This window comes from Phodopus roborovskii, unplaced genomic scaffold (assembly GCF_943737965.1).
Source record: "Phodopus roborovskii unplaced genomic scaffold, PHOROB, whole genome shotgun sequence".
In the NCBI taxonomy this organism is placed as follows: domain Eukaryota; kingdom Metazoa; phylum Chordata; class Mammalia; order Rodentia; family Cricetidae; genus Phodopus; species Phodopus roborovskii.
Window position 1 is genome coordinate 18,847,042 of NW_026126447.1, and position 15,459 is coordinate 18,862,500.

The window sequence follows — 15,459 nt, forward strand, 5'->3', positions numbered from 1 at the left end:
TTTAGCTGTGAATCTTTGCTTTAGCTCCCATCTTAGTTACTGGATGAAGGCTCTATGATGACACTTAAGGTAGTCATCAATCTCATTATAGGAGGGCACTTTAGGTACCCTCTCCATTTTTGCTTAGATTCTTAGTAGGTATCATCCTTGTGGATTCCTAGTGACAGGTTTCTCATTAATTCCATAATGGCTCCCTTTACCAGGGTATCTCATTCCTTGCTCTCCTTCTCTATCCTTCTCCTAACTAGACCTTTCTGATCTATCATGTTCTCCCCACTCCCCTCCTCTCTATCCTACTTACCTCCTCCCTACCCCCATGCTCCCAATTTACTCAGGGTATCCTGTCCATTTCTCCTTCTTAGGGGCAGGGTGGAGGTAAATCATTGTTTCCTTGCTTCTCTGGGGTTGTGGTTTACAGGCTGGTTATCCTTTGCTTTATGTCTGATAACCATTTATGAGTGAATGTATGTACCGTGTTTGTCTTTCTGTGTCTGGGTTACCTCACTCAGGATGGTTTTTCTAGATCTGTGAATTTCAAGATGTCATTGTTTTTTACTGCAGAGTTGTGCTCCATTGTGTATGTGTATCACATTTTTTTTTAAAAATCCATTCTTCAGTTGAGGGGCATCTAGGTTGTTTCCAGGTTCTGGCTATCACAAGTAATGCTGGTGTGAACATTATGGAACAAATGTCCTTGTGGTATGAATGTGCATTCTTTGAGTATATGCCCAAGAGTGGCATTGCTGGGTCTTGAGATAGATGGATTCCCAATTTTCTGAGAAACTCGCATACTGATTTCCAAAGTAGCTATAGCAAGTTTGCATTCCCACCAGCAATATTCCTCTCCATGTCCTCTCCAGCATAAGCTTTTATTAGTATTTTTTATTTTAGCCATTTCAACAGGTGTAAGATGATATCTCAGAGTTGTTTTGATTTACATTTCCCTGATGGTTAAAGATGTTGAACAGTTTCTTAAGTGCCTTTCAGTCATTTGAGATTTTTTTTTCTATAGGGCTTGTGGATATATATTGTTTGAATCTAGTTTTGTCATGGGATATCTTGTTTTCTTCCTCTATAGCAATTGAAAGCTTTGTTGGGTATAGTAGTCTGGGCTGGCATCCATCGTCTGTTACTGTCTGTAGAACACCTGTCCAGGATCTTCTGGCTTTCAGAGTTTCCACTGAGAAATCAGGTATAATTCTGATAGGTTTGCCTTTATATGTTACTTGGCCTTTTTCCTTTTGCAGCCCTTAATATTATTTCTTTATTCTGTTTGTTTTGATTATTATGTTGCAAGGGTACTTTTTTGGGGGGTGTGGGTTCCAGTCTGTATGGTGTTCTATAAACTTCTTGTACTTTCATAGGCATGTTCTTCCTTTGGTTGGGAAAGTTTTCTTCTGTGATTTTGTTGAATATGTTTTCTGTGCCTTTGAGCTGGACCTCTTTACCTTCTTTTATCTGTATTATTCGTAGGCTTGGTCTTTTCATGGCATTCCAAATTTCCTGGATATTTTCAGTTAAAATTTGTTGGATTTGACATTTTCTTTGGTCAATAAATCTTTTTCCTCTACTGTATTTCAATACCTGAGATTCTTTCTTCCATCTCTTGTATTCTGTTAGTTATGCTTTCATCTGTAGTTCCTGATTGTTGACCGAGATTTTCCTGTGCCATCATTACCTCAGTGTGTATTTTCTTTATTTCAGTTTTGTAGTCTTGAACTATTTTCTTCACCTGTTTGATTTTTCCTCCATTTCTTTAAGAGAGTTTCTCATTTACTCTTTAAGGGCCTCTATCATCTTCATAAAGTTATTTTTAAGTTTTCTCTTTCCTGTTTCATCTGCATTGGGATGTCCAGCTCTTTCTGGTGTAGAACCCCTAGATTCTGGTGGTATCATATTGCTCTGTATATTGTTGAATGTACTCTTATACTGTTGTCTGCCCATCTCTTTCTCCAATGGGAGCAGGTGGAGCTTGTGATTCAGGGCGTCTCTCTTCTTCCAATTAGTGTAGGTGGGACCTGTGGCTTAGCTGGTCGCTCTTCCTATATGTGGAGGGAGGTAGGCCCATGCTTCTGTTGGATGCTGATACAGCTCTGAAACTCTTCTAAATGCAGGCTGATCCAAGGCTCCAATGGTGGCAGATGCCATGCAGGAAGGTTTGGGGTGTGAGAAGGCTGTCCCCAGGTTTCTGGGGCTTTGGTGGACAGGGAAGGGGAGTGTGACATGCCCTGGGCAATTAGGGCCTAGAGGTTAGTGCCCTCCAGCTAGGGATCCAGGCACTGACTTCTGCCCATGTGGGTCGAGCCAAGGCCTAATTTACATTTTTATATAGTTTATGTCACACAAGATTTCCTACCATAGGAATCTGGAAGCCTCTACCTCAGAGGTGTTATTCCCTCAGATCCTTAGTGTCATAATTCTCTGCTAGTCCATTTGCTCTCCCCCTTCACCATTGCTCATGTGTGTTTGCAGGGACTCCACTCCCTTATGTGTTCCCATTCCTTCTGACCTTGTTGCCTCACCATCTTACACATAATCCCCAGAGTCCATGATGGTTTGAAACCTAAGTAGCCTTTTTCGTGTTTTCTTCCCTATACTTAAAGTTATTTATTATGTAAAATGAAAGCTTAACTTACCCTATATTTAAAACTATCTGGTAACTATAGTTAGAACCATTGCTTATCAGTTCTTGGAACTGAAATTTTAACTTAATTTCAATAAGAAGGTGGTTATATGACAGTATATCCAGAATTTTTATTTCTATCAAGCTATAAAAGAGAATTGATAAGTATTTGCCTTTGAAAGCCACAGTAGTTCTGTCAATACTTTCCAGGTATGTGTGATAAATATTAAGTACTTTATATATTATTTCATTTATTAATAAGTTTGCCTGCAATAAAATATAATAGATGAGAAACAGGAAGCCGATCTATACTCTTAGATGAACACAATTATTTGTCTGAGGTAATCTTTATTCATGCCTCTCCCTGTTTATTGCTTGCTTTGCACAGGAAGGAACTACAGGAGCTGCAGAATCTGTACAAGCAGAACAGCGCGCATACAGCACAGCAAGCAGAGTTGATCCAGCAGCTCCAGGTCCTCAACATGGATACACAGAAAGTACTAAAGAATCAGGAAGATGTTCACACAGCTGAAAGTATATCATACCAAAAAGTATGCTGAACTTAGGAAAACAGATTTCAAGTGTTTAGAACTTTTGTATTATTCCCTCTTCACGTGGTTTAACTTGGTAATATTTAAATTTTTGTGGATTTTCTGTGGTAAGAGTGAAAAACAACTCATAAATTTGAACTTTTATTTCTTCCGTGAAACATACTAGGTACAGTAAGTAGTACTTCTGATGTAAGAAATATTTGGATCAGGTATGATCCTGATATGTGACCTCAGGCAGACTTCATATAAAATCTGCAGGTTTTATTGGCAAATGTGCACAGACACAGAGGGGGCTGACGAGGTCTTCAGGCTCATTGATTTTCAAGGATCTTTCTCTTTGTTAGTTTCTTTTTACTGTAGTTGTTTCTGGAGCACATAGCAAGGCTTCCTTGGCTCTTTAGCTATGCTAATTGACACAGCATCACTATTTCTGCTATTAATTTAAAGCACCTGTATTGAGCTCTGTATATATTTTACGCTGTACTTCACAACATATTAAGGTGTAAACATCATAAAAGTATTGTTCCACTTTAATATCTGAGACTGGATGAGGTTGAAGGAGGTTAAAGATGACTTTATTTTTTGTGCCTCACAGTTCTGGGGTTAGCAGGTGGTAGCTGGAGTCTGTGAATGTCCTTTATATAGTGCAATAGCTGGTACTGCGTGCAGGCGGACTGGGTGATGTTCACACGTATGTTGTGAGATTCAGAGCTGCATTTATTGAGAGGCTCTGTCTGTTTTCTTGGATTCATGCTGGTTCAGAGAGCATTTTCTGGGCCTAGCAGGTTGTTGGTTACTCTAGAGGCCCTTGAGTTTGTATCCCTGGTGATGGCAAATGTCCAGGTTCAGCAATGTCCCTGAATGCATTAGGGAGTGTGTTGTAGCCAATAGAAACTGAGTTGTGCATTGAAGGAGGAGAATTGAGGAACCAGGCATTCTTCCTTTTTCTTTCATCACCATCAGACCCTCTCCCCAGCAAACTTACCCTGAGAGGAAAGAAGCTGGGAAAATCTAGTGCTCTGTCAGACCCGGACTCAGAATTCTTGGAAGCAACCAACACAAGGCAGGGATGTAGCTTCAGAGACTTACAGCTGTGAACCTTCATAGTAATACACAGTCAAGGGGACATGTTTCTTGTCACAGAAGATGGTACCTAGCATCAGATTGGGTTGTTTAGGGTTCTCCATAGGACCCCCCTCCACCAATAACTCAGCCATATGCAGTGTAGTCCCACCACTGGAAGCCTTGCCTGGCTATAAATGATAGCCAGTTCAGACTCTGTATCCCCCAGAGTCCTCACCAGGGTCACCCTCATAGATTCCAGGAAGTTTCCACTGCAGTGGGTTTCCACACTGGCCTCCAATTGCCTCCCAATTCCAGTCATCTCTCCCTGCACTCTTTCCCTCCATCCCTTCCCCTCCATCTGATCACTCCTGTTCCCATCCCCTAGTGTCCACCCACAGAGTCTATCCTGTTTCCCTTTCCCAGGGAGATCCATTTTCCCTCCATCCCATGCCCCACAACCCTCCTCTTTGCCTTACATCTCTGGTATTGTCATTTTCTTAACAGCTAATATTCGCTTATAAGTAAATATGTACCATATTAGTGTTTCTGCATCTGGGTTGTCTCACTCAGTATGGTCTTTTTTTTCTAGTTCTATCCATTTCCTTTCAAATTTCATGATATCATTTTAAAAAAAAATCTTTTTATTGATTCTTTGTGGGCTTCATAACATGTACTCTAATCTCACTCATCTTCCTGTCCCTTCGTATCCACCCTCTGCCTTTGCAACCTCCCTCCCCCAAATAAAATCAAACTGAAAAAAAAAACAACAGAAACAAAACAAAATAAAAAAAATTCTCATCCTGGAAGCTGTTGTGTGTCACAGTGAGTCACACAGTACACCCTTCAGTCCATAATGATGTCATCTTTAACAGCTGTTAACATTCCAGTGTGTAAATGTACTAATTCTCTTTATCCACTCCTCAGTTGGACATCTAGGTTATTTCCAGTTTCTGGTGTATGCAACTGAGTACTGTTCCTGCTAGGAAGTGAGCAAGGCCAGTCATGGCCAAACAGAGCAGGAAAGCAAGAAATATGTATATCGAATAAGATCCAAGGAATGAGTTTGGTCCAGTTCCTAGAATCAGGCTGGTCTAGATCTTTTCTTCCAGGTTTTTTATTTTTAAAAATTTCAGTTCTTGTAGCTTTGAAATATGAATATTCACCACAAGATACAGTTTGCTCCAGTGTCTGAAATTATCTACCCATTCAGATCAGGAAACTTCTGAACAGGAGTACAACTGAAAACCACAATGAGAACAGCATAAGAGTACTGGTTTTTTGTTTGTTTGTTTGTTTTTTGTTTTTTTTCCTTTGTCTTTATTTTGCATGCTCTTAATTTCAGAAAAAAAAATAAAACAATCCAAACATATTACACAACACCCAACCCTGCTATTCTGTGTGAAGGGATTTTCTTGCCTTAAGTCATAAGGACATGATAGAAGAGAGGCTGTAAACCTAATCAGAGAGCCCCAAGGGTCAGAGCCAGTCAAGGCTGCTGGAGGGACCACAGGGAAACTGTCCAGAGTTCATGGACTTCCCAGAGGTTTCTAATCTACTTTTTCCATGCAAGAGGCATCGTCGTCCCTTCAAGTAGGGAGTTTCGTTAGGAACAGCAGCAGTGGGCTCCTCTGCTGTCACCTCATCTTCATCAGTGGCCAGATGACTTTGAGGCATATTGGTCATCATCATTGTGCTTTGTAATCACAACCACTTTCTTGCCATTGAATAGGCCAAATAGAATCCAGCAGCAAACTGTCCAATCATGGAGATGTCTGCACCATCCTGAAGAGCCTCCACAAACACTTTTGTGTCATACTTAGTAACTAATGGTTCCCATGTTATTTATGAGGTCAGCCATGGTCATTCCAATGCTTGCGTCCAGCGAAGTCAGGGTGAATTCCTCAGTGTTGCCAATGTCAATTTTCAGCTCTTTACCACTGTCCAACTTGGAAAGGCATGTCAGGCTCTCATAATATATCTTATCCAGGGCATAAGAAGTATTAGAGATCAGCCGACAAAGGGAAATTTCCTTATCTGAATAGAAAGTATTGGTGATGGGGGACATGAGCTGAGCAATTTTTATGTGAAAGGCAAAGGTCTCCAATCCTTCCTCTCCATGTTGTACCTCTGAGGGCATCTTGACAGGAAATCCAAGTAGTAGTACAAAGCAGGGTGGGCCGGACTGTGCCCAAGTCACACTCTAAGTCTAGGCTACACTGGGTGACTCAGTACAGTACTATTGCTCTTCTGTTTGATGAAACAGATTATGAAGCCAGAAGAGACAAAAGAGGTCTGAGGAATAGACCCAGAGTCTTGTATGTATGAAAGAGGAGGTCCAGAGGTGGTCCCTGAGAGTGAGGTGTATTGCTTCCACTCCAGCTATCTCCAACTATCTTCCTTTAGCTTGACTCTAGTCTCTGGAGTTGGCTTTTCCCCAGTCATGAAAGCGTCAGTAGATGGATGATTATTGCCCACACACTGACCTCTTGATTGTCCCTGAAAGCTGTCAGTATTAATACTTTCTCTTCTTAAGAGTATCCAATTATATTAGCTGTGAAAAGGACCTTGGCATATACCATTGTATAAGTCAATGACAATGAAAACCACAAATTTGTACTTTGAAATTCTTTGTAAATTCTATATGTAACTTATTTTGTAAAAGTTGCTTAACTTTTGCTGTAAAGTGATATGGATTAGTTTAATAGTTATACAATATAGACTTCAAATGTTTTGATTAATTATAGTTTAGAAGATTTCAGAGGTCTTATTTTTTTATGAATAATTGTATGTTTTAGAAAACTTTTTAGGCATACCTTTCTTGAAATTTTAGGCTTTAGAGAGATGCTCAGAGGTTAAGAGCACTGGCTGCCCTTCCAGAGGTCCTGAGTTCAATTCCCAGCAACCACATGGTGCCTCACAATCATCTATAATGAGATGTGGTGCCCTCTTCTGCTCTGCAGGCATCCATGCAGACAGAACACCAAATGTATAATAAATAAATAAAATAAAAAAAATTAAATCATATCACATATACAGAAATGTTTAGCAGTATCCACTATATAGATAAATTAAAGCTTACATTCTTATGAATTTTTATGCATGCCAATAAATGAAGATACTCCATATCTTTAACTGGGTTAAGAAATTTAAAATCCCACACTATTAGGTATATAATGTGATTTTTCTGCCTGGAGGTTTTTGCTTTTGTCATATTGTAATTTCTCTGGTAGCTGTTTTTCTTAAAAGAATCTTGGCTTTTGGACCACTTTCATAGAATCAGCAGCAGATACACATTTGGAGTCCACATGCAGATCTACCACCACAGTTGGGCTACAACATATTAATAACAAGCATAAGTGGAAGTCCCTTAGGAAGCAAATTCTTGAGCATTGGTGGGACACTGCTATTTACTAGGCATTTCTGTGTAAGATGCTAATTATTCAGGACATACTGGCTCACAGTTTTATATGGAAACATTAGCTTTAATGCATGAGTCTTAACAAACAATTTGAACTTATCCATTAGTGCCTTTAGAACACTGCTTTTGTGTTATTGTACAATTCTACATCTCTACTCTCTCGCTGCTGTCTATGGACGTGTTCCATTGTCCTGACACCTTTGTCTATGTGCATGTACAACCTGATTGCCTTGCTTTGGCTCTTAGCTTTCCCTCTACTTTTCTTCAAAAATGTATACTAATTTATATGAAATAAAAATGTTTCAGTTAACCTTAAAGAATGCAGTGTTCTCCTGGGTCCTTTCCTAACTAATTACATACTTTTTCACATTTCTGTGCTCTTTAGAGTGATTCTTTTTTAAAATTGGTACATGTTAGTAGTAGAATTGTCACTGCTATTCAAGACTGTTTTCTAATGTGAATCTCTGCAATGAGTATAACTAGCTTAGAATCATCATTCTTTTATACTTAATACTCTCCTTGTCTATTGCCCTGACTGGTAATACATTTTACCTTTTGAATGCAGATGTAACTTTATAATGATACTTAACTCTATCACTTCCACATTGTTGCTGCTTATTGGCTATTAACATAAGTTAAGGGCAAGTATATGTCCATAAATAGTTCACATATATATGCACATAATTACTTTATTGATGATATCATTTTGGATTTTTTAAACAGCTTTATAATGAATTACATATTTGTTTTGAAACTACAAAATCAAATGAAGCTATGCTACGGCAAAGTGTTGTTAATCTTCAGGACCAACTGTTTAAAAAAGAACAAGAAAATATAGAATTAAAAGAAAAATTTAAGGAACCACAAGGAGCACCCAGTCTATCCCCTCCAGAGAGTGATTCAAATCACTCAGCAAAGGTGAGAGATTTTCTTATATGTTACCCTTGTACCACCAGAGTACCATTTCATACAGTTGAATGAAAATTTAAATATATTTGCATATTTGAATGTAAAATTAAACTTTTGCATTTTAATGAATGTTATATATGGTACATATTAAAAGGGAAATTCATGTAGAAATGAAGAATATATCAAGTATAGGTGTGTGTGTGTGTGTGTGTGTGTGTGATTTATTTATATATGTTAGGTGTCCTCCTATGTCAGTCTCCACCTTACTTCCTTACTTTTAGAGGAAGATTTTCACTGAAAACTGTGTTCACCCTTTGGGCTAGACTGGAGCAGCCAGTCTCTGCCATCCCAGTAGTGTGGTTACAGGTATATGCCATGGTGCCTGTTTTTATTTGTGTTTTAGGGATCTGAGATCTGATTCTCATGCTTCTGTGGCAAGCATTTTACTCACTGTGACTGCTAGTGTTGATTGCCATCTGACAGGGCTGGAGGCATGCTCCTGGGGGATGTCTCAACCACTGGGCTTGCCCTTGAAGAATATGTTAACTAGGTTAATTGGTGTGGGAAAACCTGCACTAAAGGGGGATGGCATTATTCTTTGGGCTTTGGTTCTTTACTGCATGAAAAAGGAGAAATAAGCTGATCACCAATCCTTATTATTTCATACTTCCTAATTGTGCACACAGTGTGGCCAACTGCATCAGGCTTCCCATGAACTGTGAGCTGTGGTTATGCACACAGTGTGGCTAACTGTGTCAGGCTTCCCGTGAACTGTGAGCTGTGGTTGTGTGTGAAATGTGGCCAGTTCAGGTTTCCTGTGAACTGTGAACTGAAATGAGCCATTTTTTTCTCTCTGAGTTGCTTCCATCAGGGCATTTCACTACAGAAAGAGGAGAAGAAACTAACACTGAGCCATTGCTCACCTCCCACAGTTGATCCTCAGTAGCTGTAGGTTTGAGAATCACTAACTGAATTTTTTAAAAATAAATTGTACATGTTCTGAATATGTACGTATTATTTTTTTTTCTTATAATTATTCCCCAAACACAATAATGCAACAGTTCTTTATGCAGGGTCACGTTGCATCAGGTATAATAAGTAATGTAGAGATGATTCAAGACATACAGGAAAACATCCATATTTTGTTATTTTTTTAAATCAGGGACTTAAGCATCTGTAGATTTACAAAGGATTTGGAACCAATCCCCTATAGATACCCAAGAGCAAATTAGTGGTTATTGTGGTGAATTATGAGGTCATGGCTAGTTGAGACTCTAACTTAAGTGAGATAATAAAGTAGGAGTGTCTAAGAGTATTTCTTATAAATTTCTTGCCGTAGTATGTGTTATATGATACTTAGTTCATGTTAGTGTTAGCCTTTTCCCGATATTGCATTGGCTTGGAATTTTGAACAGGTCATTTGACTTAGCTACATATTCCTTGTATTCCTTGTGTTAGACAAATGTCATGAACAGCACAGCAGTGAAGGGACCTGGAGAGATGTGCAGTAATAGAGACAAAGGACTCTGGGTTCACTTCCAGAATGAACATTTTTTCACTGCTGTTTATATATTGTTTAGCTAACTACTAACGAGAGCTCTGCAAGTGGAGCTTGAGAAGTCTTTTGGACTCTTCTCTGGGTTCTTCCTTCTGTACTTCCCTGCCCTTGTGGTCTTGTTTTGCCCTGAAATCCCTCCTAGACATTATCTCCTGCCTGCAGTTTTCCCACAATTCCTTAGCCATGTCCTGGTCAGAGCTGCAGATCATCTTGACTCTAACAAACAGGAATAAATGTCTTATCTTTTAAGGCAAGTTTTTCCCAAATAAAAAGAGGCTATTAACAAAGTATCCTTGTCTTAGCCTTTTATGGGATGAATGTTAGATAATATTCAAGATGACATCCCACTTAATGTCTTTTAAAAAATCTTATTTAACTTGGTGAAATGAATGTGGGCCACCTGTTACCAGTCACACTTCTCTCTAGCAGCCATTAATTGCCTATAGTTTCAAAGCTAGAGGTGGGATGTGGGAGCCATTCCTCTATCCATGCTGGAATTTTGACTAGATTGATCTTGTGCAGGTCTTGTGCAGTTAAATACAGCTGCTCTGAGTTCATGTGTAATAATTTTGTCACATTCAGAAGACATCATTTTATACCTCTCCATGAAACCCTCTGAATCTAACAGCCTCTCTGCCCATTCTGCTTTATATTCCCTGAGCCTTGGGAGGGAAGGAGGGGAGAGGGTGACTTAGGTAACCCATCCACAGCTGAGCACTCATACTCACCCATTCTTCATACTTTGTCCAGTTATAATTATAAATCTTTGTAATAATTGCTACCCACTGTATAAAAAAAGGCTTCTCTCACCAAACCAAGTGAGGGCAGCGTCAACTTTGGGGTAATGCACATAAAGATTTAGAAACCAGTGTAACATGAACATTCAGAAAAACAGTGGGTTCCTTCCCTCAGTCATGGGATTTTCACAAGATTTAGAGTTTTGGACATAAAATATCCCCCATGAAAAAGACCTCAAATAAATCCATCATAACTGCCATGCTGATGTTACACAATCTTGCCTGGTAGATTGGCATTGTAGCATACAGGGTTCAAAACTCAGTAAGACTGTTGGTTTTTCTCCCCTAGCAGTCTACATGGCACTATGAAAGTGTTCCACCTGGTAAAGAGTTTTCTGGACAGTTTGGGATTTATTTCCTCGTGCTCTGCAACCAAAGTGTGTGGTATCTTCAGTGATAGGCTTTTACCTTATAATTTTACCATATACTTTTGGTGGAAAACAAAGAACAATGGATTTCGTTTCTTTTTGTGGCACTGAGATTTTCATTTCATGATCTCATGAGCAGCATTATCAACCCATGCAGAGTTCCTCTGTTCAAATCCCATTTTAAAAAATGATATTTTAAAATTAACTTACAATCTAGTGGGTTTCTGTAAGGCTTCTTCGAGTATCCTTAGAGTTGGTTAGTCCAGCCCAACTCCTTCTCCCCCATTCACAGGGGGTCATCACTGCTCGAACCTTTAACCCTCAGTATTCCCCCTGTCCCCTGTTCTTTTCAAGTCACTTGTGTTCTGCTATATTCTCTAATAAGTTTTATTGGGGTTGCAAGATCATATATTCCCATGAAGCTTTTTCATACACCCTTCTTTTTGGTTAGCAGTTCCTCTGCCCCCATTCTTCCGTACCCCAGCCTCTCCATTATTGAACCATTCTGTCCCCAGTATTGCCCTCTGTACTTTCATTTTATTTATCTTTTACAGCCTCCCGTCTGTGATTGTGTTTGTCCCTAGTGTTCAGTCCCTATGTTTCTACTTCTGTATGTACTCCAAGTTAACACACAAAACAAAAGAGTCAAAGCTAGCTCCAACATTTGTGAGAAAATATGTGATATTTGCCTTTGTAAGCCTGGATGACTTCACACAGTACATTTTTCCCATTCTGTCTGTTTACCTGAAAATGTCATAATTTCTCTTTTATAGCTGAGTTATCCCAGGTACCACATTATCCATATCCACTCATTGGTTGATGGACATCAGGTTTATTCCATTTGCTGTCTAGTATGAATAGAGCATCAGTGAAAATGGAGATGCAAGTGTATCTTTATTAGGATGTAAAGTCCTTTTGGTATGTGCTCGGGAGAGCTGTTGCTGGGTTATGTGATATTCCTAGTTCTAGTTTTTTTGAGAAATCACCAGACTGAAATCCAAAGTGGCTCCACTAGTTTACACGCCCAATGATATATAAGGGTTCCTCTGTACCCACATTTATTCCAGCATTTGTTATCATTTGTGTTTTCCCAATGTCTTAAGTGAGATAGGACCTGAAAATAGTTTTAGTTTAACCTGCATTTTCTCCTAATAATAGCAAAGGATGTTGGATACTTTTTAAATTGTTTAGTAGTCCTTTGCATTTTTTCTTTTCTTTTCTTTTTTATTTTTTTAATATTGTAGACACTGATTCCATGTTGGATTTATGGCTGCCAAAGATTTTCTCCTTTTGTGGGCTACTTCTGTCAGTTTGCTTTGCCACACAGAAGCTTTTGGAATTATTGAGATCCCATTGGTCATTGCCTGTCAGATTTCCTGTGCAATTGGAGTACCATTCAAAAAGTCTTATGCCTCAAAGTTGCAGTGTATTCCCCCCTTTTCAGTTTCAGATATCAATTCTTAAGTTGAGATCCTTGATCCATTTGGAATTGAGTTTTGAGCAGGGCAAGAGATAATGGTTTATTTTTACTGTTTTATGTGTTAAAATCTAGGTTTGTCAGCACAATTTGTTGAAGATGCTGTCTTTTTACCAGTGTGTATTTTTGGCATCTGTGTCAGAATCAGATGGCTGTGGTTGCAATGAATTGTATTCTATTCCATTGATCTAGTGTGTGTGTGTGTGTGTGTGTGTGTGTGTGTGTGTGTGTGTGTGTGGTGTGGCCATTGTGAATGGGTTGATTTCCTTGACTCACTTTTCAGTATGTTTATCATTGGTATATAGGAAAGGTACTTATTTTTTCTGTGTTAATTTTGTAACCTGCCACTTGCTGAAACTTTTATCAGCTCAAATTATTTTTTTCTGGTAGAGTCTTTATTATCTCTTTTGTATAAAACATTATTATCTGTAAACAGGAATAATTGACTTATTTTATTATTTGCATCCCTTTTACTTCATCTCTTGTCTTACTGTGCTACCTAAGACTTCAAACACTGTATTGACTAATAGTGGAAAAAATGGTGGACACTTTGTTGCCGGATCTTAGTTGGAATCTTTCAAATTATCTTTTAGAATAATATGTGCTATTGGGTTGTTATATGAACTTTATTATTTTGAATTGTGTTCCCTCCATCCATTGCATATCTGTGAGATTTACTATGAAGCATTGTTGAATTTCATCAAAGGCATTTTCTGTACTTATTGCGATGATTTTGTGTTTCTTTTGGTCTCTTTAATGGATAGTATTTATGTATGTTAAACTATCATTGTATTTATTATTTTAAATTTCATTCTGTATTCCAACCACAGTTCTTCCCACCCCTTCTCCTACCACCCACCCTGTCTCCCCACCAGCCCACCCCCAGTCCACTCCTCATGGGTAAGGCCTCCCATGAGAAATCAACTAAGTCTAACACAATAGGCGGGGCAGGGCGAAGCCCCTGTATCATAGTCCTACTGCCAGGAGCCTCTGATATTACAAGATTCACAACTGTTTCCCACATATGGAGGGACTAGTTCTGTCCTCTGGAGTCTCTACCACTGTTGGTCTAGTGTTCATGAGTTTCCACGAGCTTAGTTCAGCTTTTTCTGTAGATTTCTCCATCATGATTATGGTATCCCTTGCTCATATATTCACTCCTCCCTCTCTTTGACTGGATTCTCAGAGCTTGGCCTTGTGGTTGGTTGTGCATCTCTGTGTCTGGTTCCATCAATTACTGTATGAAGGCTATATGATGATAGTTGGGGTATTCACCAATCTGATTACAGGAGTAGGCCGGTTCATGCACCTTCTCCACTGTTGCTGTGAGTCTTATTTGGTATTATACTGTGGATTCCTGGGAATTACCCTAGCACCATGTTTCTTCCTAAGTTCATAGTGGCTGTCTCTATAAAGATGAATCTCTTTCATTGCTCTTCTACTGCATCACTCCACCCTTGACCATCCTGTTCCCTCATGTTCTCATCTCTCCTCCCCTCTTCCTTACCCTCCCCAGTCCTCAGTTTACTCAGTAGATCTCATCCAATTTCCCTTCCCAGGGAGATTCATATGTCCCTGGAAGGGTTCTCCTTATTACCTAGCTTCTCTGGAGATGTAGATGGTAGTCTGGTTATCCTCTGCTTTACATCTACTATCTACTTATGAGTGAATACATACCGTGTTTGTCTTTCTGAGTCTGGGTTACCTCACTCAGGATGTTTTTTGTTTTTTGTTTTTCCTAGTTCTATCCATTGCCTGCAAATTTCATGAGGTCATCATTTTTTCACAGCTGAGTAGTACTCCATTGTGTAAATGTACCACATTTTCCTCATCCAGTCTTTGGCTGAGGGTCATCTAGGTTGTTTCCAGGTTCTGGGTAATATGAATTTTTGGTTGTGAGCCTAAACTTTAAAGGCTGAGCCATCTCTCCAGCCTAGTTATGGGTAACATGAATAATGCTGCAGTGAACATAGTTGAGCAAGTGTCCTTGTGGTGTGATTGAACATACTTTGGCTATATGCCCAAGAGTACTATAGCTGGGTCTTGAGGTAGATTGATTTCCATTTTTTTAAGAAACCACCATACTGATTTCCAAAGTGTCTGTACATGTTTGCACTCCCACCAGCAGTGGGGGAGTGTTCCCCCCAGGGTGTTTTTATCCTTTTCTTTAAACTGAAGTATTCCTTCCAGTATCCTCTGCACAGCTGTTTTAGTGATTGTAAATCTTCCTAATCTTTTTATGTCATGGAAAGTTTTTATTTTTCTTCAACTTTAATAGATTTATGAGGTATAACAATTATGGCTATAATTGTGGTCTTTTAGAACTTGTAATACTTTTTTCTCAACCATTGTGGTTTAAAATTTTCTGTTTAATACTTAGCATTGCTATGATGGACCTGTTCTTTTAAATGACTTGACCTGTCTGGAATATTCAATACCCTTTCTTTATTCTGTGTTTTAACTAATACATGTCACACAGAGTTCAATTTGGGTCTGTTCATTTGACTTCTATGTGCTTCTTCTACCTGAATTGGCCTGTCTTTATGGGTTTGGAAAGTTTTCTTCTTTGATTTTATTGAAAATATTCTATTTTTTATGGTATTCTTCTCCTTCAGGTAGTCTTCTATTCCTAGTTTACCTCTTGAGATTCCACCAATGTCTTCCATAACAGTCACTCCCCAGGATTCAACAAC

At 39.0% G+C, this 15,459-nt stretch overlaps 1 protein-coding gene across 1 annotated transcript in view; it reads left to right on the forward strand.

The window, feature by feature from the left end:
* The window catches only part of Cntln (centlein), a 242,082-nt gene that overhangs the window by 87,437 nt on the left and 139,186 nt on the right, over positions 1-15,459 (forward strand). Inside the window, exons 7-8 of the mRNA XM_051188130.1 lie at positions 3,012-3,174; positions 8,381-8,575. Of these exons, the coding sequence (XP_051044087.1) occupies positions 3,012-3,174; positions 8,381-8,575 (358 nt within the window). The remainder of the gene's footprint in view (positions 1-3,011; positions 3,175-8,380; positions 8,576-15,459) is intronic.